Here is a 26,792-nt window from a genome sequence, read left to right as displayed (position 1 = left end):
CCTTCCCACATGCTAGCAGGGGCGGCTCTACCAATTTTGCCACCACAAGCAGTCCCTGCCGAATTGCTGCCGCCACAACAGCGACAGAGCTGCCGCCGAATTGCCGCCACGGGACACACGGACTGCCGCCCCATTCTAAATGCCAACCCAAGCACCTGCTTGGAAAGCTGGTGCCTGGAGCCGGCCCTGCATGCTAGGTCACAAAGGCTTCACTGAGAATAGAACTCTGGACGTTCTGCTCCAAAACCATGAGCTCTGTGAAGAAATCTCCATTAGCTATAAAAGAGAAGGAACCCTATTTCTCCATGGCTCTTTCCAACCCCTAGAAGGCAATACAATAACATACTTGAGCAGGTTGGCAGAGGCCACAATGGTGCACAAGCACACTTAATCAGCCCAATAAATTACAACAGCACATAAAAAAAGAATTCTATTTACCTAAGTGAAGAAAAATAGACGTCTGCAACTTTACATTTTGAAAAAAAACTGGAGAGGCTGGAATCCATTTTAATTTGACAGATGAATCAAAATAGTACTTTATCGGCTTCACTAATCAACCACTCAGGTCTCTAATACCCAGTTCATAAAATTTCCGTTAAAAATCATTTCTCTAAGAGGAATTAAATATAGACACACAGAAAAGCAAAAGTGCTAGAGTGTGGGAGATTTCATAAATGTAGCTTTTCTCAAATTCTTGGGTCAGTTATTTCCTCAGTGGGAATAGTGGCACTGTAGTCAATTGGTTATTTTATGTACTTTGCAGTCAGGTGAATTTCATGGTCAGTGGATTTTATCATTGGGAAGGTCACTGCTAGAAGACAATATATTATACCTCCTATCGTTCCATGGCCTATGATCATGTCAAATCTCCTAAGCAGAGCAAGATTACTACTGATCATGTATGGGAGAACATCCATGGAAATCCAGTGTGCTGCAGGAAGCATTGTGGATGATTCAGAATATGGCAATATCCCACCCCCTACTGCTAAAGAATATTGTGATCCTGGAGATACTTAAGCTACATAGAATATCAGGGTTGGAAGGGACCCCAGGAGGTCATCTAGTCCAAACCCCTGCTCAAAGCAGGACCAATCCCCAATTAAATCATCCCAGCCAAGGCTTTGTCAAGCCTGACCTTAAAAACTTCCAAGGAAGGAGATTCTACCACCTCCCTAGGTAACGCATTCCAGTGTTTCACCACCCTCCTAGTGAAAAAGTTTTTCCTAATATCCAACCTAAACCTCCCCCACTGCAACTTGAGACCATTACTCCTTGTCCTGTCCTCTTCTACCACTGAGAATAGTCTAGAACCATCCTCTCTGGAACCACCTCTCAGGTAGTTGAAAGCACCTATCAAATCCCCCCTCATTCTTCTCTTCCGCAGACTAAACAATCCCAGTTCCCTCAGCCTCTCCTCATAAGTCATGTGTTCCAGACCCCTAATCATTTTTGTTGCCCTTCGCTGGACTCTCTCCAATTTATCCACATCCTTCTTGTAGTGTGGGGCCCAAAACTGGACACAGTACTCCAGATGAGGCCTCACCAATGTCGAATAGAGGGGAATGATCACGTCCCTCGATCTGCTCGCTATGCCCCTACTTATACATCCCAAAATGCCATTGGCCTTCTTGGCAACAAGGGCACACTGCTGACTCATATCCAGCTTCTCGTCCACTGTCACCCCTAGGTCCTTTTCCGCAGAACTGCTGCCTAGCCATTCGGTCCCTAGTCTGTAGCTGTGCATTGGGTTCTTCCGTCCTAAGTGCAGGACCCTGCACTTATCCTTATTGAACCTCATCAGGTTTCTTTTGGCCCAATCCTCCAATTTGTCTAGGTCCCTCTGTATCCTATCCCTGCCCTCCAGCGTATCTACCACTCCTCCCAGTTTAGTATCATCTGCAAATTTGCTGAGAGTGCAATCCACACCATTCTCCAGATCATTTATGAAGATATTGAACAAAACCGGCCCCAGGACCGACCCCTGGGGCACTCCACTTGACACCGGCTGCCAACTAGACATGGAGCCATTGATCACTACCCGTTGAGCCCGACAATCTAGCCAACTTTCAGATGTAAAGCCAACGTTTCCACCATCTGGGGTCATTAAAGTTTCCATGGCAGTTTTTGCAGGAGTTAGGGGTGTTAGCCCTTGTGGCCTGGTCAGATTCCATTTTGAGTAGCAACATTCTGCTCACCTAAGTTCTCCCTGGGTATCTCTACCCTGCAGCTGGGAAGAAGCCTCCCAGCATGGGTAGACAGATGCACACTACCTGGGCTCGAGCTAAAAATAAATGCAAAATATGTAATGAATTTTTTTTATTTGAACTTTGTCATAGGGTTTTTCTACCATGACCAACCTATTCTTGACTAGGGGTGCTCCTGAGTTTACTGCATAGTCTAGTGGAGGTGCTCTCTCTACATTATCTTATCCCATGCTCAGCAGGGACAAGGGGCAGCAAAACTTCCAGTCGCTCTTGGAGGACTGGTAGAGGTGCACGTTGCCAATTGACTTAGTGCAACAGAGCCACCCCAAGCAGCCTACAAGCTAAATAGTCAGTCCGAAATTCAAACAGAGTCAGGGGTCAGCTTGTTGGCCTAGAAGCAGCTGGTATTTACCAACAAGCAGGAGATCCTGGGTTTGGCTTAATCTTTCATCTCTGAGCAAGGGGAAGATCAGAATATTTAGCAAGTTTGTCCAAGCAAAGCTGCATTATGTACTGAAAAAGCAAATTTTTAGTTTAAAGAGAAATCTTCCCCCATCTCTGGTAGAAACCCTTGCACCCTCAAGAGAAAATCCAGGTCCTTTTTGAAGTGTTCAGACATTCTATTTCCAGCATCATAAATATCACAGTGGGAATGTAGCAACTTGCTGGTCAGATAGACTGTACACAACACAGTCCCCTCTCCAGAAATATTTTTCTAATTTCTGTGTGTGTGAGAGAAAGAATGAATGGGTGGAGGAAGCACGTTTATTGCTGTATATGACAAAAAAATTCTTCTCTACTGTTATTCTCCTAGCTTCCATAGAATTCTAATGGAGGTGGGGTGGGGGGAGGAAATTGGCCCACAGTATCTTGCACTCCTGGGGACTGTCTCTTTTTAGTTACTCCTTGCAGTCCAACCTTCCTACTAAGCAGCTGTTTTGGTGCTTATAGACATTTGAATTTTATGAGTGAGAGAGAGAGACAATGGAGGCATAAGTCATGCTATAGGTTAGCTCATACCTGAGGCTAATGCATTTTCCCTGACAAAAAACGCCCATGCTGTCAGCTTGTCAAGTCTCAAGGGACATCCCTGACCCTGGAAAGCTGGAGGAGAGGCAAGTGACCAGAAAAGAGGGAAGCTGCATTTGAAAGGCTGTCATCTGAAGATACTCAGAGTATAAATCTCCAGCTGTTTGGGAATAAGGAGTCTCTTCCCTCTGATCCTTGGGATATCCTGATTGGAAAATGGGAGAAAACTCTGGAGCTTCCAAACCCTTTGGGTAAATGGCAATGAATGCATTTTAGTCCAACTCAGGAAGGTCTAATTGCTGGGCTTCTGTTTATGCCCAGTAATGGATAACAGACAAGAATAAAGGGAAGCTGTATAGGCAGAAGAAGGGATTTCTAGCCATAAAACCAGGTCCTTGAAAGACGCTTGTCAGTTATATCAGAATGCAACATGATGACACATTTTGTAACTAATCTCCGGATTTCCTGATTCAAACAGCATCCCCCGTGCACAAAATCCCACCAAAGCAGGTACAAATGCATCGCTCCCTGCAGCTCTCTGGCTACCTTGTTAGAGAAGACTGGATTGAGTAAGTGATGCACAGAGCATGCTGGTATCATTCAGCAAGTGCTATTACCAATTTGTGCGTATCTGGATGGAAAGAAGTAAATTTTCAAACTTAGGCACAACATGTGCAGACCCGGGAGTCTGAGTGTGCAGGCTGAGAAAAGTGGGGCACAGCCACCTAATGTGCAGGAGTCATTGATTGTTTGTGCTTCCCAGTTTTGCAGACACACTCATTCACTGCGACCACATTTGAAAATCCTAGCCCTAGATCTAATTCCGTAAAAGAGAGTGAGCCTGAATGTGGCCATAGCCAGTGAGATAGTGGCTGGGAGAGTTGAAGGTAGATAGGGAACACGCCATCAAGAGTGAATTTCTGCGAGGACTCCTCATTAGCACAGGCTTTATTGCTATGGTGATTACCCATCTGTTTAAAACTGTTTAGGGAAATGAGTAGGACTTGTAATTCATCCCTTTCAGAGTCATGTCTGTATTGTTCTAAAGTGTGACTCTCAGGAGAAGTGTGGGGAGCACAGATGGTGCCAGACTGGAGCAGGCAGGGTCCACAGATGGCACCATGAGGGAACAGGCAGATTGCAGGTGCATCAGTGTGCACAGGGAGAGAGATGTACTATATGCCTTCTGAACTGATTTCCTCTCCTGCTGCTTTGGCATGTTGCTTCACCTTTGAATCTATCTTCTGGCTTCCCCTAACCCTCCATAATAATTTCAATCTTCTCATCTTCACCTGCGAGGCCCCGCACGGTTCTGCTCCTGCCTATGTCTCCCGGTCAGAATTTCAGGGCTGGGTGTTAAACCACATGCCTTTATCTATCCTGGGGCGGAATTCCATAATTTTCCTATCCTTAGATCGAACCCTGAGCTACAGGACCCTGTGGATCACTCCTGATACCCAGCAGGCCCCACTGGGTTCAGTTCTTGAGACTCTTCTTTCAGGACTCTGTGACCAAGCAGCCTCCTTACGATAAGTGTTGTTTATTTTGAAGTAGAAACAAAGAACTTATAGAAAATTTTTTTTAAAACAATCCACCCACATGTCTATCTTACCTACACTTATCATTCCCTGATGGTAAACTAGGTAGGCCTACCATCTTCAGACACCTTGGGGAGCCCTTACGTTTCAGCCCGATTCCACTGAACAATTCCCTCTCTCCAAAAAGAGAGATCCTGTTTAAACAGCCACAGTTCTTTTGTTCTTCTATATTTGTGGGCTTTGGCCTTTCTCATCCAAATCAGTCCTGTAAGCTCATCAGAGATTGAGCCAATGCTCTGGCACTGTCCCATAACAACTCCTAAGTGTTTCCTGAGGGGTGTCTGATCTTCTGCCATTCTTTTTCTTTTCTGCTGGTATTTCCTTATAACTAAGGCTACAATTTAGTCACGGAGGTCGCAGAAGTAATGGAATCCATGACTTCTGCGACCTCCGTGACTTCAGCCTGCGGTGGTTGGGAGCTGCAGGGTCCCTTGCCTCCAGCAGGGGCAGGGAGCTATGGGGTACCCCCACCGCTTCTCGTGGCCCCCAGAGCTCCAAGTTGCTGTGGGTGGCAGGGTACTGCACAGCTCCGGGCCACTGCTGGTGGTGGGGAACCCCCAGCTCCCAGCCACCATGGGTGGCAGGGTAACTCCCGAGCCCACAGCCACCGCAGGCGGCAGGGAACTCTGAAGCTCCCGGCCATGGCGGGGGAACCCCCACAGCTCCCGGCCCCCATGGGCAGCGAGGCACCCCCGGAGCTGCAGGTGGCAGGGGTACCCCGCAGCCCCTAACCTCTGCACAGCTGCCCCACTTCAGGCGGTGTGGGGACCAGCAGATCCCCATTTTGTCAGGTATATTTTTAGTAAAAGTCAAGAACAGGTCATGGCTTCCATGAATTTTTCTTTTTTGCCCCGACCTGTCCGTGACTTTTACTAAAAAATATACATGACAAAATCTTAGCCTTACTTATAACCCCCTGTTACACAAACCCAATCTATTCAGTAAACATCCCATTAACCAGGTCAATATACAGTATTCCTAAATTATTACAGAGCAGCTCCAAATCAGTCATACTCCCTTCTTATTCCCTTTGCTCTTTCTGCCTCACTGCCTTTTTTGTATCCTTCTCCCTTCCTCAATTCATGCCCCTTCTGCCTGGATAAAGTCTCCCTCTTATGTCCAAACAACCCCTCTCAAATCCCTCCTTGAATCAGACATATTCCACAAAGCCTTTCAACAATTAGTCCAGTTAGGTTCTTACATCACCTCAGATTCATACAGGGACCCAACGTGCTGTAGGTGTCGGTATTGCTGTGGCTGTGTGTCCTCTATAGTCTAAGAATCGGCTTCCCCAGCTGTGCAGTGCCAAGCATGATATAGGTTCTCGGTAAATATTGCAGGGTGGGGGCACAGCCAGAAACATCAGAGCACATATAAGCATGGACAGACCAGTGCTAGAGTACACCTGGTGTGCGGGGTTGTGCTATACCCACAAAGTGTATCGGCAAAGACCTCATTGAGAACTAACCCAAGTGTAGATTGGTTCCGACCAAAGCTCAACTGCTCAGAAAGAAGTTGGTGGTTGGGGGAGGGGAGGACTATGTAGAATGCTAGTGCCACCCTACGCAAAGGAATCCTCCTTCAAAAACCAGTTGTGTGAGGAATGGGGAGGGGCGGGTTGGGCATTCAGAGGGCATTGAGAAGGTGAGGTGTACAGGCACCATTGAATAGGCATGGTGAAGGTAAGATACTAGCTCTTCGATGCTCCAGAGCAGCAAGGCCATGCAGGTGAAACTTTATCTGGCAGCGCCAGCTGGTATCTCCATCATCACCAGAGCCATAAACAGCAGAAGAGGACTGGTGCGCTGGGCTTCCCACTCCACAGATACTGACACATCAGATGCTCTGGACTGGTTAGATCTGAATTCTGCGGAGACAGCCACACTCCTTCCTCCTGACTTCATTCTTCCACACAGTTCTCTATTGCTTTGTCTGTCTCTTTAAGTCACTCACTCTTTCAATCACTCATGTCTTGGGTGTAATTTTAATTACTGTTTGGAGAGACAAAGATCTGCTGTCCTGGGAATTAATTTATTGCCGAAAACTACTGACCAAGTCCCATTTTATTGCAATCAGGACTAATTCTCTTTGGTATCTCAGATACTTCTCCCAGCAATCAATCCCTGGAGAACCACAGAGGGTGCACTCAAGGGCTGCCCACTTTAATGGGGTGTCATTTGATTTGCATAGCATGCAAGGGAGGGAGAGTTTGTAGCTAATGGCACTGAGGGAGACTTCTCGGTTGGATGTAAGACATAATGCTATCGATGGGCCAATGATCTGTGGAGATGCAATCAGGTGCTGAGGGGATTAAGGGCCTTGTGAGATTGAAGCTTTCTTCAATTATCAAAAATCACATCTGAAAGGACTTACTGTGCAGGTCTGTTTTATTTATTAGTTTCCGCAGTGTTCTATTGCATAGTCATATAATTCTCAAATACAATCAATGTGTCAGTCCCTTCTCTCTGTGTGCAATAGCCTGTTGCACAGTCTCCCATCCACCACTGCCAAGGCAGACAAAAGGACAGGAGAAGAAAAGTGCTATTAACCCAATTTTACAGATGGGGAATTGAGACAGAGAGATTAAGGCGATATCTACACTACAAAAACAGACCACAGCCAAGGAAGTGGGTTTTCCGTTGCTGAAACAGCTTCACTTCCCCGAGTGACAGTAGCTAGATCGACGGAAGCATTCTTCCATCAGCCTACCTGCATTGAAACTGTCTGTTAGGTCAGCAGAGCTCCGGCACTCAGGGATGTGGATTTTTCACACCCCTGAGCACTGTAGCTATGTTGACCTAAATTTTACGTGTGGACTAGGCCTAAGGGACTTGCCCAGGGTCACATGGGAAGTCTGAGCAATGCTCCTGTGTAAAGAGAAGAACAGACCCGCTGTGTTCATCCAGCACAAACATGGATGACTGCTGGGAGAAGGAGACATCCAAAGGAATGTATCCGCCTGGATACAGATACTTGGTTAATACTCTTTTCATGCAAGCTTCTATATCACACAGTAGTGACAGTCTCCCCAACACATTCCAAACAGACCTTTCAGGGGGATGGAAATACCATTTCACACAACAATTCTCTCTTTCTTTTATGGAAATTACAACTTTTTCCTCCCAACAACCAGACTGGATTTATTTTTATGCCTACTGAGTTCTAAGCCATATAATTGGTAAACTTAAAAAACCCGAACACGTGAGAAACTGGTGACAACAGATCAACTGTGCAAACAGCAGAAAGAAAGCACCGGATCAAGATGACTTCAGCTTTATAGAAGCAATTACCTGTGGTCTCTGTGGGGGGAATTGATAAGGCTACAGCACAGTGCTAGGCATTAACTTCTGCATGGAGTTCAAAGAATTTTATACAGCCTTGCTGTTCTGAGAGTGGAGCAAGGGGTAGGTGGGTTATTTATTTTGTATATATAAGGGACAATGGTTCATCATCTTCAGAGCCTGCATTTTCTCCTCCTCCCTTTGCTCTTGTTAGAGGGAAAACATGTACTTTGGTTGGCTTAGAGAAATAAGATCAGCAGCAGGCGAGGAGGCTTCTCCCCAATGGAAAGAGAACAGACATATTATTTGGTCTGCCTTTCTGCAAGAAAACTGATGGATTTATCACTTTATCCCTCCTGAGCTCACCTTTCTATATGCTCTATGTCCAAACAGTGCCCAGGATGGAGAAGGATGGTACCGCTAAAGCACAGAACTGAGAAACAGAAGATCTAGGTTATGTTCCTAGTTCTCCCATTAACTCACATGGTGACCTTGGGCAAGTCTATCCTCCAGTCTGTGTCTGTTTACCTGTCTGTCATGAGAATACTAACCTCACAGTGTGGGTCTGAGAATTCATACCTTCACTAATGTGCCGTGAGACCCCCTGGCAGAGGTAAAGTGGAAGCATAAAGCATTAAAAGATCATGTGTGCAAACTATTCCCACAAGTCCTACTGAACACTCACAGCATCAGAGATGACTTCAGAATCTTCACAACAACTGAATGTATGCAAGGGGTGCGGAAGCTCTCCTTTTACCCATTTTCCACTCTCCCTCCCTTTCCACAATAGAGAAGATAGCAGAGCACCCACTGGAATTCAGAGCAGGATGCAGAAGTCTAAAGCCCTCCAAGGTTGAGGGATGAGTGTTTCAAAGGCAGCTAGAGGGTTGATTTCAATGGGAGTCACATAGCAAAATCCCCAGACAGCTTTGAAAATCTCAACCAAGTTTCCTATGGATTATGGCAGCTACCTCTGGAGAAGCAATGAAGGAGTCTGGATAACCCATCCAGAACATGGGAATGAGAAGAGATGGCTATAATGAGAGGAAACAGACATTGGTGCACTTCGGTCCCTCCTGTTTTCTGCCTGTGTCACATAGTAGTTTCATCCCCTGTGGGCTGTGGCACTTCGGTCTTATTTCGGTTGTTCGGTTTAGTGTGTGGGTGCTGGATGGCAGAACCGGCACAAGGCATATGCAGACTAAGCAATTGCTTAGGACTCTGAGCAGCTCCAGGGGGAACCCTATTTGCTTTTTATTATAAGAACTTGCCTGTTTTAGTATTGGGGGGCAGGGAGAATATTCCTGCCTAGGGCCCCCAATGAACTAGCACTGCCACTGCTGGGTGGTGTTGGTGGCCTGTGACATACAGGAGGTCAGACTAGATCAGGGACTGTCAACCTTTCCAGACTACTGTCCCCTTTTCAGTAGTCTGATTTGTCTTGCATATACCACGTTTCACCTCACTTACAAAATCAGACATAAACATACACAACTGTCACAGCACACTGTTACTGAACAATGGTTTGCTTTCTCATTTTTACCATATAATTATAAAATTAACTGGAATATAAATATTGTACTTACATTTCAGTGTACCATCTATAGAGCAGTATAAACAAGTCATTGTCAGTATGAAATTTTAGTTTGTACTGACTTTGCTAGTGCTTTTTATGAAGCCTGTTGTAAAACTAGGCAAATATCTAAATGAGTTGATGTACCCGCTGGAAGACCTCTACGTAGCCCAGGCGTAAGCGTGCCCCTGGTTGAGAACCACTGGACTACACGATCTGGTGGTTCCTTCAAGCCTTAAACTCTGACTATATGACTAAACCTTAAATCGCTGCAATCATGAAAAATTTACCCCTCTGACTCACAAAGCACTTTCAAAGTCACATTTAAGAAAAGAAACTTTCACCACAAGCCTTAATGATTGAGAATGAACCCAAACAAGTTGCAGTTTAGTGACACCACAGTCATCCAGCTCTCTAACAACAATTTCTCAGAAACACATTTTCCCCATTGTATGTGCAGTTGATTAGGCTTTCCCAACAGACCTACGCTTATCAGCTTACTTTCATCAGCTCTCCTAACGCAAAAGTGACCCCTTGAATACTTTCAGGGCTTGTCAGCTCTGACCACTGCTCAGTTACACCTTCACCACAGCCATATTCTGCACTATGGCAAAATTCTGGAACTTGTTCTATGTGGGAATACTACAGATCCTAATTCTTTCAACGAATAATTTCCGAATCTGCAGTTCACTAGAATTGTGAATTGCAAATATCACAATCAGATATATAATTCATGCTGCAACTTGAGTAGCTAACGTAGGTAAATGACATAATTATAAAGCACTAATACAGTGTGAATTCCACATTGTAGAGATGTCTGCAGACTTTATAATTCACAATTTGCACCAACACAGCTTGAATTTTGCAACTGTAGTATAGTTCAAAATTAATGTAAGTGAAAATTCAAACATTAAGATAAAAATGCACTTTGGAGGAGTATTTGTTCTAATAGAGCTCAAGTGCTCATATGTTTGCGGAAAGCAAATCCCAAACGTTTGTAGATATGATCAAATCAAAATGCACTTTCAAAGCTGAATGAATATTTTTCCCTCTGCACACACAGTTCTAGTTGTGATTGCAGCTTGTTTCCATCTAATAGCTATTCAGTAGTATGTTTGGGGGGGGAAGCTTGTTGGTCTCATTCAAAGTCCCAGTGGACAGAGGCCCTTGGCACTGATTGGCAGAGAGATGAAGAACTGAATGGGCACTATGAAAATTGATGTCTGCTGGCACCTCCTAGTGCTGATTTGTGGTTAAAGCACATGGTCAGAGTGACATGCACTGTCTCTGCCTGGGTTATGTCTATACCCTGGAGAAATTTAGTATTCTAGGACTACAATGCTATATCTTTCAAGCGCGCGCGCGTGCACACACACACACACACGGCAATAAAATCTGTCTCCGATTGTGTCCATTTGTATTTGGTGAGGGAAACACTACCGTGTTTTTAGCACACTTTGATCCTCAGAGTGGTTTGCTTGTTTTTTCATTTCTAAAATGTGAAAAATCCTAAAATAGCTCTGTCAGAACATTTTGACACTTAATGTTGTCAGAAAAATAAAACACTGCATTCTTTGATGAGAAAACCATTCTTAAAAGTCAGTCGCATTCCAGAACAGTGTCTGTGTCTCATCTTAAACAAAGACAAAGACACCCATTGCATCTGGAACCTCCAGTTCTCCTCAGAAATTCATTCGATGCACAGGTTTAAGAGTAGCAGCCGTGTTAGTCTGTATTCGCAAAAAGAAAAGGAGTACTTGTGGCACCTTAGAGACTAACCAATTTATTTGAGCATAAGCTTTCGTGAGCTACAGCTCACTTCATCAGATATATTCCGATGAAGTGAGCTGTAGCTCACAAAAGCTTATGCTCAATTAGATGCACACTACTCAGTGAGAGTAAAATGGTTTGGATGGGGAGGGAACATGTGACCCAATGAAAATTCTGAGCCAAGTGAGGGTTGAGGCATCTGATGTGTATGAGACATCCATTCCCATGAACATTGTCATTCACTCCTTCTTTCCGATTGGGTTGAATGAGTTAAATTCCTTTAACCAAACCCTAAAATTCCCTGAATTTTTGGAAGAAGGACTCAGCAAAAGGTCTACTCCAACTTCTGCCATCACTGACTCTGGTAGAATGAAGAAAGCAGCTGACAATCCTCCCTGCTGAGGGACCTGTAGAGGTTGTCAGAGCCCCATAAATGGGAGATGTTGGCCAAAGAAGGATCATTGGCTCTCTATCCTGGCAATGTGTTGATTCAGCACATCCCCTGGGCATCTTCTCCAATGAGGCTCCTATGAAGCCTGGGACATAACTGCCCCTAGAACTGCCCCAATCCAGCAGAAAATTCCATGGAAGGGTGTCAACACCCACCTGCTGAGTGAAGATCCCAGGGTTATCAGGCTGGTGAAGAGAGGTGTAAGTTAGGGCTTGGGAGAATGTAGCTCACTGCATTTATCCTCCTTCCTTGCTGATAACAATGTGCTTTGTGTTTAAAAGAAAAGTGTTGATGCAATTTAACTAAGAAAAGCTTTCAGGCAAGAATAGCTGCCCACAGATCATAATTACGCAGATTTCCGTTCTTAAACCCCAAACCTCTATCAGCATAAATATATGCCACCGCCCACCCCCACCCTGAGGGAAATAACTAACACCTCCCTCCTCAATTTAGAAAGCTGAGGAAACCAAAAGGTAATGAGCCTCTGAAGGACTGGTATGCAGAGCAGGCATTCCTGAGCAGCCCCATTTGATCATCCCAGCCTCCAAGGGGGAAGAAATGGAAACCTGCAATGTGAAGCAAGCATCTAAGTACGGTACTGCCATGCTAAGCAGGGTTTGGGACGTACTGAGAGATGATGGTGAGCCAATGGGAAGTGAGCTGAGGTGCCTTTATGTAAGAACACTAAAGAGATATGATACAATCTTACAAAAAAGCTTTCTTTATGGCTTGTCATCAGAGACAGAGAAGGTAAATGTGGAAAAGATTTAAAGGTCACCAGGCCCATGTTTCTGTCCTATGTAGAATTATTCTCTATGGGGCATTATACTAGTGCTCCATCCAGTCTGACAGAATTATAGGAGTACAGGAAACCTATGCAAGTGGTTCCGTTACTTGCCATTCATTCACTTTTGGGGGACTTGCAAGAGGGTGAACACAGGGAAAGGCAGGATGCAGGTAGAGAAGGTTGCAAACAGAAATAACCCTGCTGTGATCTCAGCTAAGATACGGAATCCCCTTTGTTATAACCCATTCGCCTTCTCTAGCTGTACAGTGTTTTCCCAGCCAATGCTGATCTTGTGTACATCTCTAGCTCTGCAGGGACTGATGTTCACATGCTCTCTAGCTGCAGGACACAGCTGTGTGTGTCCAAGAAGAGTTTGATGGTAAGAGGCCATTGTGATGACTGACTGGGGTGCTCAGTGCTGGAGCTAGGAAAACCACAAGCAACGCATCCCCTCCAATCATGATGAGCTTCCTTCACAGCTCCCTTTCCCCCAAACTCAAATCATTATGCACTGAAGAGTGGGAGGAAGTGCATTGCAGATCCTCTGGCTTCTATGCTTGATAGTCAAGTGCCAGATCTCAGTACCCACTAACTAAAACTAGATGCAGGACTCCCTCCCTTCCTCTCCAGACCACTGTGCTGTCCTCAGACTCCTGCACCTTCTAAATGGCCGAGCCACTGGCTAGTCCCAGGTGTGACTGGTCCCATAAAACACTGAGCCTTACAACAGTGAAAACCATCCAGCACTACTGTAAGACCACAGTCTCTTCCCTCCCAATGACGTGTTTACAACATCCACTGCTATAGAGCTCCAGAAAAATTACTGACTTGCTTATGGTGGACTGGAGAGAGGCTTCAAAATGAGCAATGCCAGAGACAGCCTGGCTGCTCTGTAAATCCTCCTTCAGGAGACCAGCATTTGGCTCATCCCTAGGAGCACTGCTATGATATAAATAACAGCTCACACAGCAGAGTGGTGCAGAGCCAAGACTCAGTTACAGAATGAGGGCACAGGGAGCTTAGCCTCGGAAACCCAATTTTAATCAGAAGAAGGTATTTTTAAAAACCCTTGTTAGTGGCCTGGAAACCTAAAAAAGGCATTCCTGAGTGCATGAGTTACTATGCTGAGTCATTCCCCTCTCCCATCCATGGTACCTCAGAAGCCCATTGCAAGAGGACATGGATGTTTACAATAAAAATATGTCTGAGACAAACCCCTTGATGGAACCCAGTTTGGGAGAGTTCAGCTTCGGAACTGAGCCTCCAGGCTGTAGATAATACAGTCACCTGGGCATTACACTCTGGGAGTTAGAGCTGAGAGCTGTCCTCCCCAATAAACTATCCTCCCCAATAAACACACGACTGTGCTACGGAGGTGCTGCTTACATCCCCATCCCTCAGAGAATAAGAGGAGTTCACACTGACATTCTGGGGAGCACTGATTTTCTCATTCCCCCATATAACTCCACCACCCACTTCCCCAACCCTCTGACCGGGAGTCAAGAGGGATGTTTTTCACACAGCACTTGCACAGAGAATCATCAGGCGCCTGATCTTCACCAGTCGACCTTATCCCGCTCCCAGTCTCAAGTGCCCAGCAGGGTCATGACCCCTTATCTGCTCAGAGCTCTAAGTGCAGACAGCTGTTCACAGGATCCAGAGGCTTAGATCCACTGACTAGAACGGAGACATTATTAAAATACCTTAGCTGGAGGCAATTCGCTGCCAGTGAACATGACAAAAAATACAGGGTAAACCATTACAATGACATGCCATGGAATGAAGGCCCCTGGCATTGGTTTAGAAAATGAAATGACTGGGATTTAGAGAGAGGAATTATAGACCATAGAAAGGTAATGGCTCCTTGCTAACCAGAGAGGGGAATGACAGCATCTCAGTGGTGTTCATTTTGACCGATTGGGGTGAAACATTTAAACTGAGAAGCCCCTTCAAAAATGGTCACATGCGTATTGCACCTGCATAACCTCTTCTGTGCACACAGACATCAAGGAATTGCACACGGTGGCAGGCATGCCATTACCTGCTGCGTGTGCACAAAGGCCAGAGCGCAGGCACAAATCCAGATTCTTCAGGTGCTCCTATTGCACCTCCTTTGGAAATTTAACCCTTCCCATGCCCTAACAGAAGAAGAAATCTGCCCTTCAATAAAAGCCCATTGACAACAGTGAACTGCTTTCAGCGGTTCGGAGTACTCTGCTGCTTCTGAGGAGCACTTACCTTAGCACGTGCGTTGATCCATTTATAGTGGTGGTGGAACAGGGGACAGTTTGCCCCAAGATGGAAGGCCTTCGGTAGCGTTCGTCCCCACAGCACAGAATGATGAGGAAGGCACGTCTGAAAGACTTGTTCAGGAAGGCATACAGGAAGGGGTTCAACCCTGAATTGATGTAGCCCAACCACAGGAAAGCTGTCCACAGCTGCTCAGGTACAGTATAGTTTATGAACGGGTCCACGACATTAGTGATAAAGAATGGGGCCCAGCACAGACAGAAGCACCCCATGATGATACACAGGGTCTTGGCAGCTTTGGTCTCAGTCTTCATACGGTGAGTGCTATGCTGGTCCGGGTGGTGCCTGCCCTCTGTGGGTGCCCCTGCACGCTGGAGGATCCGGATCTGGCGGGCATGCTCCCTGGCCGTGATGTAGATCCGATAGTAGGCCAACACCATCAAGAGGAATGGAATGTAGAAGGCCACCACTGAGCAGGTGATGGCGTAGGGTTTGTTGACCATGAATACGCAGTAGGTTGAGTTGGAAGCCTTGTTGAACTGTCTTTGTTGTATCTGAAAGAAAAAACAGGGACAAAGAACAAAAGAGGCTTATCACAGCTTCTCTGATGACAAGCTCTTATCACAGCTTCTCTGAGTGGTCACTGTGCCAACTCCTCCACCAGCTTCTGCTTCTGTCTATCTCTTCCTTATCTCTCTCATCTCTCCACTGTCTTTTGTATCTGTCTCATCCATTTGCTCGCTCTCTCTTATTTGCTTTCTGGGTACGTCTACAAAGCCTGGGTCTGTGGGGCCTAGATTTGTGAGACGTTTCCAAGCCCACACTTGAGCATCCACACTGTTTTGCAAAAACTGGGTTTACAATGGCTGGACCTGGGTCTCCCAGCCTTGCTGATGTGTCCACACTGCACTAAACAGACCTTTTCTATCGAGTGTGCAGCTTGACTTGCATCCACACTGCAAAATGACAGGGCTTGGGCCCAAGTCAGAGTGAGACTCTGACCCGACCCCCCCGCCCAGCAAGGTCCTAGCACCCATGTTCTGAGCTTGCTGACCCGAGTCAGACTAATTTATGTGTGGACAAAAGGGAGGGTTAGGCTCAAACCTGAGTCAGAGTCCAGGCTTAGTGTGTAGTGTAGACATACCCTGTGTGGTCATCCCCATAGAATTTGCTGCATTACAGTTCTTAAGCCCTACTACACTGTAGTTAGTGTCACAACTCCAAACACTCCAGAGAACTTCTCAACATGGTTATCGAATATTCATTCCCTCCCTAAAATAGAGACCAAGGAATACAGATGGAAAAGAACAATCCCAGACAGGAAGCGGGGGGAAGGAAGGTAACCCATTTACTCTCTGCTATTTATACATTATGCACCTATATCCAGTTTTAAAGCAAAGATGTCCAAACTTTGCCCAGCCAAACTTCATGCTGGGAACAAGAAAAGAACCTGAATGAAATGCACGCTCTCTATAAAATAGAGCAGACTGCAGCCAGCCTCTTCTTTCTACTATGGAAGTGTGGCCCGCAGAGAGTTCCTGTCCATGTGCGGTGTTCCATCTTGAGCCAAGTAGACTGCAAGTCGTCTTGTGCTGCTCTACCACATTAAAGATGAGGACAGCTGCAGACTGTATCATAGAATTCAAAGGGCTGCACTTGGCCCATGGGCTACAACATAGGCACCCACTGGTGAAAGAGAAGCCATGAGAGAATGGAGGAAAGTGAAGCATGTGAGTTTGGGGGAAAAGGGAATCCTCTGGGAGAAAATTCCTGCTACAGAACAGTTGCAGCATCAACTCCAGAGATCACGAAATGCCTGTCACTAGGTGTCTAAGTGAGAAGTACCTCTCCCTCTCATTTTCTCTCCTGCAGTGATTTTGATAAGACAGCGTGTGAATAACCCCATCTTGTTCTTTAGAGCTTGGTCAGCATCACATTGGTCTAAAGATGGTGAAAAGGGAGCTATGATGTGTTGTCACACAGTCACGTCTGAGCCTCTTGGAAACCGTTATCGCATTTCCCCCGATGTACTCCCCAGAGTGCACCCAGTAAACTGCGTGGAGGATCAATTTAAAGACAATTATGAGGAGTGGTGGGGACTGTGCTCTGGTATGTAAAGTGTCGATGGCAGAGAAATAAAAGCAGAGCCTTTTCTGAAAGGATACAAGCAGAGAAGTCAATGGAAAAAATCAATAGGAGAAGAAATGATTCCTTTAAGCATCCTTAAATGACTCCCAAGTCCCACTAGAGGAATATTTGCGCTTATCACCCAGTCAATTCACCTGACAGAGTGCCCTTGGTATCCAAAGTGAGCCCACAAGTATTCAAATCTTCTTTCAGGGTTTCCAATTTTGTTTGCTCTGAGATTCACATACAAGGCACTAATCCCAGGCCCTCTTTAAATGGAGCGTTTTTACTCTATTGTTTTTATTATCATTAATTCCTTCATCTACAAGCTGGCAGGACAGACAGTGACTTATGGCTTTTATGCCCCATGCCCAACAACAGAGGTTCTGAAAATAAAGCCAAAGGGAGTGGTATAAAAACTGACTACCAACTAAATGACCCACCCAGTTGGGAAGGTTTCCCCACCCCAACCCCATCAGTGCAACATTGAAAATGGAGTGTTGGTGGGACCAGCAAAAAAAGCAAGAGAAGCAGCACCCTTCTTGACTCACTTGCTAGCACTTATGCCATCAAGCCACCCAAGGGTCTCAGTTCAAGTCCCAGCTACCCATACATGTTTAGTCCCCACAGCAAACAGACTTCACTCTTGGGCTCTCCATTGGGCAGCACTGTCACAGTCAATGGCCAAGATTTTCAAAAGTGAGTGGGGATTTGAGGCATCTCTGTGTTGGGGTGCACAACTGGAGACACTTTCAAGGAGCTTGATTTTCAGAACGTGCTGAGCACCCATCCTCTGAAAATCAGGCCCCTTTAAGGTGTCTCAGGCTGGACACTCCAAATCACTATGTAGTTCAGAAAACATTGCTACCACAAATATCTTCCTGTTGCAGGAGAATTGCAGGTCTTTTCATTCTATGATATACCCTGAGTGGCAAGGCTATCAGTCATACAATTAGAGGGGGTCATTATAAATACAGGGAGTCAAATCATCCCCTTCTGCAGGAAAACCCACAAGAAGGGAAATGTTAAATTTAAGAGTGTGCTAGGCCCATATACAGTAGATTCAGCTTCTATCGTCGAACGGCCTGGCACCCACAGCAGGCCACTGGGTGGCACTTTCAAAAGGCCACGTGACTAATAAGCACATGTGCAGCACTGGTGAGTTAACCCTTGTCTAAACTTCTGACCGAGAGATGCCACTATCTCTTGACATGCTCCTTAGGGGCCCAATCCTGAAAGGCATAGTGCAGCTTCACATCCCATGGAAATCAGGACCATGATTTCTAAATACAAATGTCTCCTTCCCTAGATTTCATCCTAATCCTGCTGTTCTTACTCAAGCAGATCTCCCACTGGACCTAAAGCAAAGGCCTCATCTCCATGGCAGGCACCCTCTAGGCATTCAGCAGCACCTCTACAAAAATATCACTGAGTTTGTAATTCAACACCTCTCTCCTTCAAGTCTCTGTGGACAGTGATATTTAAAAGGGGGAGGAGAGGAGAGCACCTTTGCTGCAATCACTGAAGGCATTTCACATCAAGCAATTGGAATCATAGCTATTACTCACCAAGTCTAATATACCAATGCTATTCCAGCCTTGCATTATAGGGAGAAAAGAAATAAATGTCGGGATGGTCCAGCACCCTCCGAGCATTAGAGCAATGCGCAGTGGTGTCATCTTATTCCTGTAAACCAGAGGCTGGCAGCAGATAGCATAATACCTAAAAGGGGAAGGAGAGACACTGCTCATAAATAATGGAGATCACTCCAGGGCTTTTAAAGACAAAACAAAAATACAATCAGTTTATCCAACCTTTTTCCTCTACTTTTTAAAAACTGAAACAATGTCTTGCTTTTTATAGCTGCTTTTCATCCAAGGGTCTCAAAGCACTTTGAAAGCATGAATGAATGAATGAAGCCTCACAATTTTCCTTTGAGGGAAGTCAATATCACTGTTTTACAGATGGGGTAACTGAGGCACAGAGCAATGCAGTAATTTATCCAAAGTCAGAGAGCAAGATAGTGGCAGAACCTCTAATTTAGTACTGATCGCCTGATTCCTACTCTTGAACTTTAGACACTGAGCCATCTTCCTCCTCTGAATGATGATGAGGAGCTAGTTCAACTGCCTTCAGTTCAGCCATTACTGAGAGGATGATTTTTTTTTTTAACTTCAGGACAATGGACTTGGTGTTTTTGGAGTGGTGGGGGATGGGATAGCAAAAGCAGTATATACAAATTAACAAAGCATTTCATAGTCATGAAAATGTCTTCTATAAAATGTGACCATATTTATGCGACTCCCTTGGGGTTTCCTTGTTCTTAGCCCTCTTCCTGTCCACCTTTCTTCTACTAGACTCTTTCCCTGCAGCACTTAAACATACAGCTATGAGGGCAGACCCAAAGTCTGCCCTGGAAAACTGATTATTTTCCATTCTCTTCCCATCAGAGAGGTTCTCTGAGAAATTTAAGTTCTGTTCATAGCCCCACGTGCATTTAGCATTCATAATAACAACAGGATATAGCACTTTTCTTTCATAGATTTCAAAGCACTTCACAAAACAGTATCATTATTTCCCTTGCACACATGGGGAAACTGAAGCAGGAAAGGGTGCCATGCCATGCCCAAGGCCACTTAGCTGAGTGAGTAGAAGACTGACTCCCAGCCCTCTGTACAATTGACATGTCACTTGGAGTTACACATCTGCTTCAAGAGAATTTACCTGCTATCTGCCTAAAAATATCCCCAAGGCACCATCCAGGCCTTGAACTCTAAGGCCATTTCTGAACTCAGCATGTGCCCATAAACAAAGCAGTGCACCAGCCATGCTACTACACTGCAGGGTTATGTTGGGCCTGATTCTGCAGGCTTTGCTTGGGCAATACTTGCCCTTAGTAAAAGCTCTTGTATGATATTTTTGATCCATGGTCCTGCTGGTATTTGGTCAACAAATTGCCTAGGGAGGTTGTGGAATCTCCATCACTGGAGATTTTAAAAAACGGGTTAGACAAACTCCTGTTAGGAATGGTCGAGTTATTACGTTGTCCTGCCTTGAGAGCAGGGGACTGGAGTAGGTGACCTCTCGAGGTCCCTTGCAGCCCTATATTTCTATGATTCTATGAATCTCAAAACATTTTACAAAGATGCACCAGGATTATCATCCCCACTTTTCAGATGGAGAGACTGAAGCACGGTGACTTGATCAACGTCATTGGCAGAGCCAGGAATAGACACTGGATCTCCTGACCCCTAGTCAAGTGTTCAATCCATGCTGCTTTGCTATAGAGGTCTCTGTAGTTTGCCGGGACTATATTTGATGGAGTAGGAGGAACAAAAGCCAAGTGGTGTCAGTATATAGATATTGGGATGTGGACTGCAAAGATATTCAGCTGACAGGGGGCAATATAACCACAATACCAAGGAAAGTCCCCAACCTGCACCTTTCACCAACAGAACAGATAAGGAGTAAATTGAATACTCAGGTGACACAACACAATGTCTTCCTTGACCATATTAAGCGAGATGAAGCAAGCACATTTGCAAAGTGACTTTTTATGTGAAGTGTTTGATAGCTTTGCTCACAAAACTGCATTAAAATCTCCTTTAATACATCAGCTATGCACTTCACAAACTGGAAGCATTTGCAGATGAGAACATTTTCAATTTGCTTTTTAAAGTCCCCACGGATCCAGCAGATCTGATAGCTCTTAGAAGACTGCTCCGCAGCCTGAGTTAACTAGACATACTTCTTTATTAGCCTGAACAGGGAAGAGAGGACCATCAGGGGAATACAGGAATTGCCATAACAATTCAGAGCAGTGATCAAGCTAGTTCAGCATCTTGTCACTGACAGTGACAAGTCCAAGCTGTTTCAGAGGAAGATGCAAGAATCCCTGCAGAAGACAATCATGGAGTATCTTGCCCACGGGGGAAGGGGAAGAGAAAGTTGACTCCTAGGTGGCAAAAGAAATGTTCAGATTGCTGCGCTGCCTGACAGGATGCTACTGTGGGAGTAACCTGTTGGGGGGTGTTTCTGCTCACTGACAACGAGGAGTCTCCAGGATTACAACGAGCCCTTAGCAGGTAGGAAAGACATGACCCAGCATTTGCAGAAAGCATCTCCTCGTATCAGGGTATATTCCTAGGGTGGAGTAGTGGTGGTTTGACTGGTATATTTCACTAGAACTGGTCAGAGACGCTTGGACAGAATCATATTCTGACAGAATATGTGGCTCCATCTAAATCAATACACTTCATGAAATTGGGTCAATTCTCCAGGGAGAAATGTTCGGACAATGTCCAAACATCCCATGTTGATGTTTTTGGAATGAAACATTTTGATTTTTTTGTTTTGAAATGAATTTTCATTTTAATTTTTGTATTTTGTGTTATATTTTGAAACATTTTGATTAACCAAAAGCACTTTTGTTTTTATTTATTTAAGAATTTTCCTTCACAAAGAATTTTGAAATTTTGAAGCCACATTTCAAAATCTTGAAAGCCTCCACTTCCATCCTCAGCCCAGCTCTATAGATTACTAGAGAAATAATCACTAACTGAGACCAAGGATGTATTTCTTCATTCAGAATATTGGATCATCATCAGTCAAGTTAATTATGGGTGTGGCATAATACCAATTTGCATTTATGTCATGTCTTTAACCCAAATGCCTCAAAGCATTTTACAAAGGTGGGTAATTATAAGTATAGTCTCCTTTTTACAAATGGAGAAACTGAGGCAACGGAGCAGAGACGTGAGTAGTTCAGGGTCAGAGACTGAGTCACTGGCACACTCAGGAACAGACTCAAGGTAAAGCTGAGTGAAAAATGCAAAAACCAAACAAACAAAACCCTATCCCTGAATATTTGGCTGTATTTTAAGTGAATTGTTCTGACTGTGTTTGCATCCTACTAGGAATAGGTGGGGAAAGAGCAAGTCCCTCAAAGCGCCTGATCCAAAACTCACTGAAGTCAGAGGAAAGACTCCTAATGACTTCAGTGGACTTTGGATCCGACATCCAATCGAACAGGAGACTTCTGATGGAAAATGACCTTTAAAATCACATGGAAAGGCACTGCAGGACATAAAGTGTCAGTCATGAGATTATAGACAGCTGTAGTGCAATGGCCAAACTTGGCTCCGGAGCGAGACAGTAGTCCCACATGTGTGGTGCTAATTACGAGCTGGCAACGTGCCGTTTAGTGATTGTGAGTCAGTGAGACACACACACAAATGTCGAGTCACAAGTGGCAGTGCCAGAGATCCTGTCTCAAGAGTGTAATGCCTGATGTACTCTTCAAATCCACGCACCTGAGCGCCATAGCTGTGCTGACCCAACCTCTTGTGTCGAATGCTTCTGTCCACCTAGCTACGGTCGCCTGGGGATGTGACGTGCCTGCAGGGATGGGAAAAATGCTGCTGTAGGCGGTGTCTACACTACTGGCTTATACCAACATAGCTACAGCACCAGAGCTATGCAGCTATATTCCCTACAGGGTAGAGATGGGTTAAATATTTACACATAATAACTGAGCTATCGGAATGCTGGATGTATTTTAATATTGAATGGGCAATTATGGTTTGGAAGCGATATTTTGAAGATCTGGCCTGCAAAAGCTTGGGAGCAGTGCTGTGTGAGGCACTAAAGGTGTCTGGGAACCCATGGGATAAGAGCACTGCATTAAAGTAGTTGCCTTTGAATAAAAAAGCCATTAAAAATAGGAACAAACAATGGCTGCTGGCAAAGAGAGTTACTTTGTGTTAGGCTTGATGCTGAGACTGGCCTAATATCTGAATGGAGGCAAGGGAAGGACACCTATGACCGTAGGTGCCGACTCCATGGGTGCTCCGGGGCTGGGGCACCCACGGGAAAATATGGTGAGTGCTGAGCACCCATCTATCAGCAGCCCCCCTGTCAGCTCCCCTCAACCCCATCACCACCTCCTGCCTGCCGGTGGCCCCATGGATCAGCGCTTCCCCCTCACTCCCTGTGCCTCCTGCCCGCCGCAATCAGAAGTCTGGGAGGGAGGGGGGAGGAGCGAAGACACAGCATGCTTGGGGGAGGGGGCAGAACAGGGCAGGAAGAGGCAGGGTAGCGGTGGAGCAGGGGCAGGAAATGGCGAGGCCTGGGGCAGAGCTGCGGGTCAAGCACCCCCCGGCACACTGGAAAGTCAGCTCCTGTGCCTGTGCCAGCCCACTTTATGAGTGTAATAGCCTCATCCTAAAATGTGACAACAAGGAGTAGCAATGGCCAGGACACAGTGAATACTGTAACCACTGTTCTGAGAGAGTCCCTGACTTGACTGCACAGGACACGCCAAGCCAGACTTAGAGAGCAAACATCCCATTTCTATATATTACATCCTCAACTGCACAGATAACATAAGCCATGCATGTTAAAAAGATGGTTTCCATAATGATTTCACTTGCAATAGCCGATATACTTTGTCTAATATATCCCTCTTCCAGGGTTGGATCCAATTCCCATTAATGTTAATGGAAAGAATACTAATCAGCCTGATTCTTATTTACATTTAACATCACTCTAGCAGTGTAAAGGGGCCTTAGTGTAAATGGGAATCAATCCCATTTACCTTAATGGAAGGCAGTCTTGGGCCTTTATTTGCTAGGAGCAGGTCTTGAGTTACTGCTAAGAACTGAAAAGGAGGACTTGTGGCACCTTAGAGACTAACAAATTTATTTGAGCATAAGCTTTCGTGAGCTACAGCTCACTTCATCTGATACATTCAGTGGACTAAGAACTGGTGTGAGCATTAGGTCATTCTCTTGGAGTGAGGGAATGAGAGATGTTGCAAACAGACAGGAAGGTCAATGTCAGCCTTAAAAAAGGGACACAATAAATACTTCCTTACATAAGAATGGCCACACTGGGTTAGACCAATGGTCCATGTAGCCCACTATCTTCTTTTCCGACAGGGGCCAGTGCCAGATGCTTCACAGGGAATGAACAGAACAGGGCAATTTGGAATGATCTGTCCCCTGTTGTCCAGTCTGATCTTCTGGCAGTTGGAGGGTTAGGGATACTCAGAGCATGGGGTTGCATCCCTGACCATCTTGGCTAACAGCCACTGAAGGACCTCACCTCCAGGAAATTATTTCTTTTTTGAACCCAGTTGTACTTTTGGCCTACGCAACATTACATGTTGAGTTCCACAGTCCGACTGAGCACCGTGTGTCTTGTGATAACCAGTCAGTCTACATAACCTTGTACCATGTTTACTGTAGCTTATTGAGGCTGGGTTTTCCCCCATTCTCTGTATGCTTCTGTGCTAAGGAAATAAACTGTTTGACCCTTGAGATCAAACAGGCATTTCCAGTAAAGTAATTTACTTCTTTGTGAGACAGATGGTACTACTTTGGCCACCATTTACAACAGCCCTTGTGTCACTAAGTACCAGAGACATGGACTGGGATACTTTTTTTCCCCGTGCATGAAGAGATGCCTACTGGAAGGTTCTGTTCAGTGCTGGATGTTTGTAGCATTCAGCAGAAGCAGCTTTATGGCAAATAATTGCTGAGTCCAGACAGAATGTGTGTATTTTGCAGAGAGGGTAAAAAATGAAAATAAATAAATGGGAGAGGGAAAAAGAGAGCTCAAAAATCCCTCTAGCAATTAACATGTTGAGTCAGGAGTAATAAACTGATAAGGAAATCATCAAGAAATGTTTCCAATTAACCATGTTGGAGAAACCATTCATCCAAGTGGTTCCAGTTGTTAGCTTTCTGAACCTTTATCTACACTGCAGCTGACAGCATTACATTGGCTTATGTGTGTTATTAAAGGGCCATTAAAATAAAAATTAGGACTGTAAAAATAACATCATAGGCGCTCATATTTCTTCCCTCTCAGTGATCCCACAGCAGTACAGTATTTCTCCACATACATGTCAAAATGTCATTTATTTATTTTTCTAAATACCACTGCTGCACACTTCACCTAGGACTGGAAAGTCAAGTCCTTCTGTCTTTTTATCATCATTATCAAGAATAAAGGTTCTGCAACCAGAACATGGACAACAATTTTGCAAATGATGTGTGAGGCAGAGAAGAATCCAGCTCCCTATCCCAGCTCCAGCTCCCAACGGAGGTAATATCTTTTACGGGACAACTTCTGTTGGTGAGAGAAACAAGCTTTTGAGCTCTTCCTCCTGACTTCCTCTTTAACTTCAGTGGGCTTCATATCTGGATGAATTTGGTGCCATACTTCCTGGTTCCCAGAACTACACCCTAACCACTAGAGAACACTGTCTCCCTAACTCTGAAGGGATGCTGACAGACCCGTATCTTGGCCATAACAGTTTGTGAGAGCTATAAATAAATCCCCATGCTTCAGGTCATAAGCCAATCACTAACTACCTGGGGTTAAGTGGAAACTTCCCCAAAGGGCAGTTTATTGGATAAAGTGTCTGTTCTGTGGCATCTTTCACCTTCTTCTGAAGCTCCTAGTGCGGGCTACCGTCAGAGATGGAACACTGGACTAGCTACACCATTAGACTGATCCTGTATGGCAATTTCTGCCATGTTTCTATGCCCCTAACCAATGGATCAGCTGAGCACACAAGATAAAATATGAAGCTCACAAAATCAAAGTGTCATAAGAGCAAACCGTGTCCTGTTCCTGCCTGTGGGACTCACACGTTTCTGGCTGGCTACCAAACAAATCAGGCCATGAAGCAGACATAAATGCTGGTGAAGTGTGAGATGTCCCCTATTAACAATACCTTTGTAACTAACAGCTCTCAGTGCTCCAGAGGAAGGAGACATAGATCACATTCCCTGGAAGCAGGAATCGTGGACAGCTTGTCTAACATTAAACTGTGGAGACAGCAGAGAGGGATTGTGAAGATGCAGAGGAAACAGAAAGGAAAATGCTCCTCATTTCTCTCCATGAATTTCTGCTGCAGAACACCAAAGCTGTCATGCTGGCCCAAGGCTGTGCCAAGGAAGTTGCTATATCCCGAGTCACGGGTGTCTGCTGCTATGATTTCAGCTATATAGAAGGAGTCGCTCTGTCCCCACAACGACTTTCCCCCCAGAAAAACCCTGCAAAACCAAAGGAAAAGGAAAATACAGTGCCTCATAATCAAACCAACCTTCATGGGATGGCAGTCTTAGTTACTGCAAAGAAGCCTTCGCCTGCTAGGCGCACAGAAGAGAGGAAGGAAAATGAAGGGATTCTGCATATTCCTGACTCAGGCTGGTTGGGAGCATTGTGGGGCATGGAAGTGGAAGGTATAGATCATGGTGTGTGTTTGCACAGCACCAAGCACAGTGAAGCCTTGATCCTAATTGGGGCCCATGGGCACTGCTGATATACAAAAAATAATAATAATTATGTAACAGACACTCCATGGCCCTAGGAGACCACTCTAAATTATCCGCAGGGTTTCTAATACAATTTTGTTTGAGCTGTGCGTATCTGTATACTGTAATGAGGGTTTCTCCTTAGTTACAAAAGGTACTTACACACCCACCTCTACTAGGCAGTCTGGGTCCCTTGGGTGTTCTCTGTATTTTAAATCTGTCTGATGTGTTGTCATGTACATATCCCGTGCATGGGCCACGTGTTTTATGAAACCCAGAAGAACACAGTTAGACGGAGGAAAATGTGTTACATTTTCATTTGAATAAGTTAAAACAAAAATCTCCATAAAGTGTCTGGGAAAAGTAGTAGTTTCTTGCTGAGAGGGTGGAAAGTCT

General features: G+C 45.1%; 1 protein-coding gene across 2 annotated transcripts in view; it reads right to left on the bottom strand.

Annotated features, from left to right (window-relative positions):
* Positions 1-26,792, bottom strand: part of HTR4 (5-hydroxytryptamine receptor 4) — a 220,127-nt gene that overhangs the window by 73,750 nt on the left and 119,585 nt on the right. For both annotated transcript variants that reach the window (XM_037907688.2, XM_043552991.1), the window contains 2 exons: positions 18,639-18,792; positions 14,932-15,497 (listed from right to left, as the gene is read on the bottom strand). In XM_037907688.2, the coding sequence (XP_037763616.1) occupies positions 14,932-15,497; positions 18,639-18,792 (720 nt within the window). The remainder of the gene's footprint in view (positions 1-14,931; positions 15,498-18,638; positions 18,793-26,792) is intronic.

The sequence above is a fragment of the Chelonia mydas genome, chromosome 8 (assembly GCF_015237465.2).
Source record: "Chelonia mydas isolate rCheMyd1 chromosome 8, rCheMyd1.pri.v2, whole genome shotgun sequence".
Taxonomy (NCBI): domain Eukaryota; kingdom Metazoa; phylum Chordata; order Testudines; family Cheloniidae; genus Chelonia; species Chelonia mydas.
Note: the sequence above shows the minus strand (reverse complement) of the source record. Positions and strands in the feature narration are given on the sequence as shown.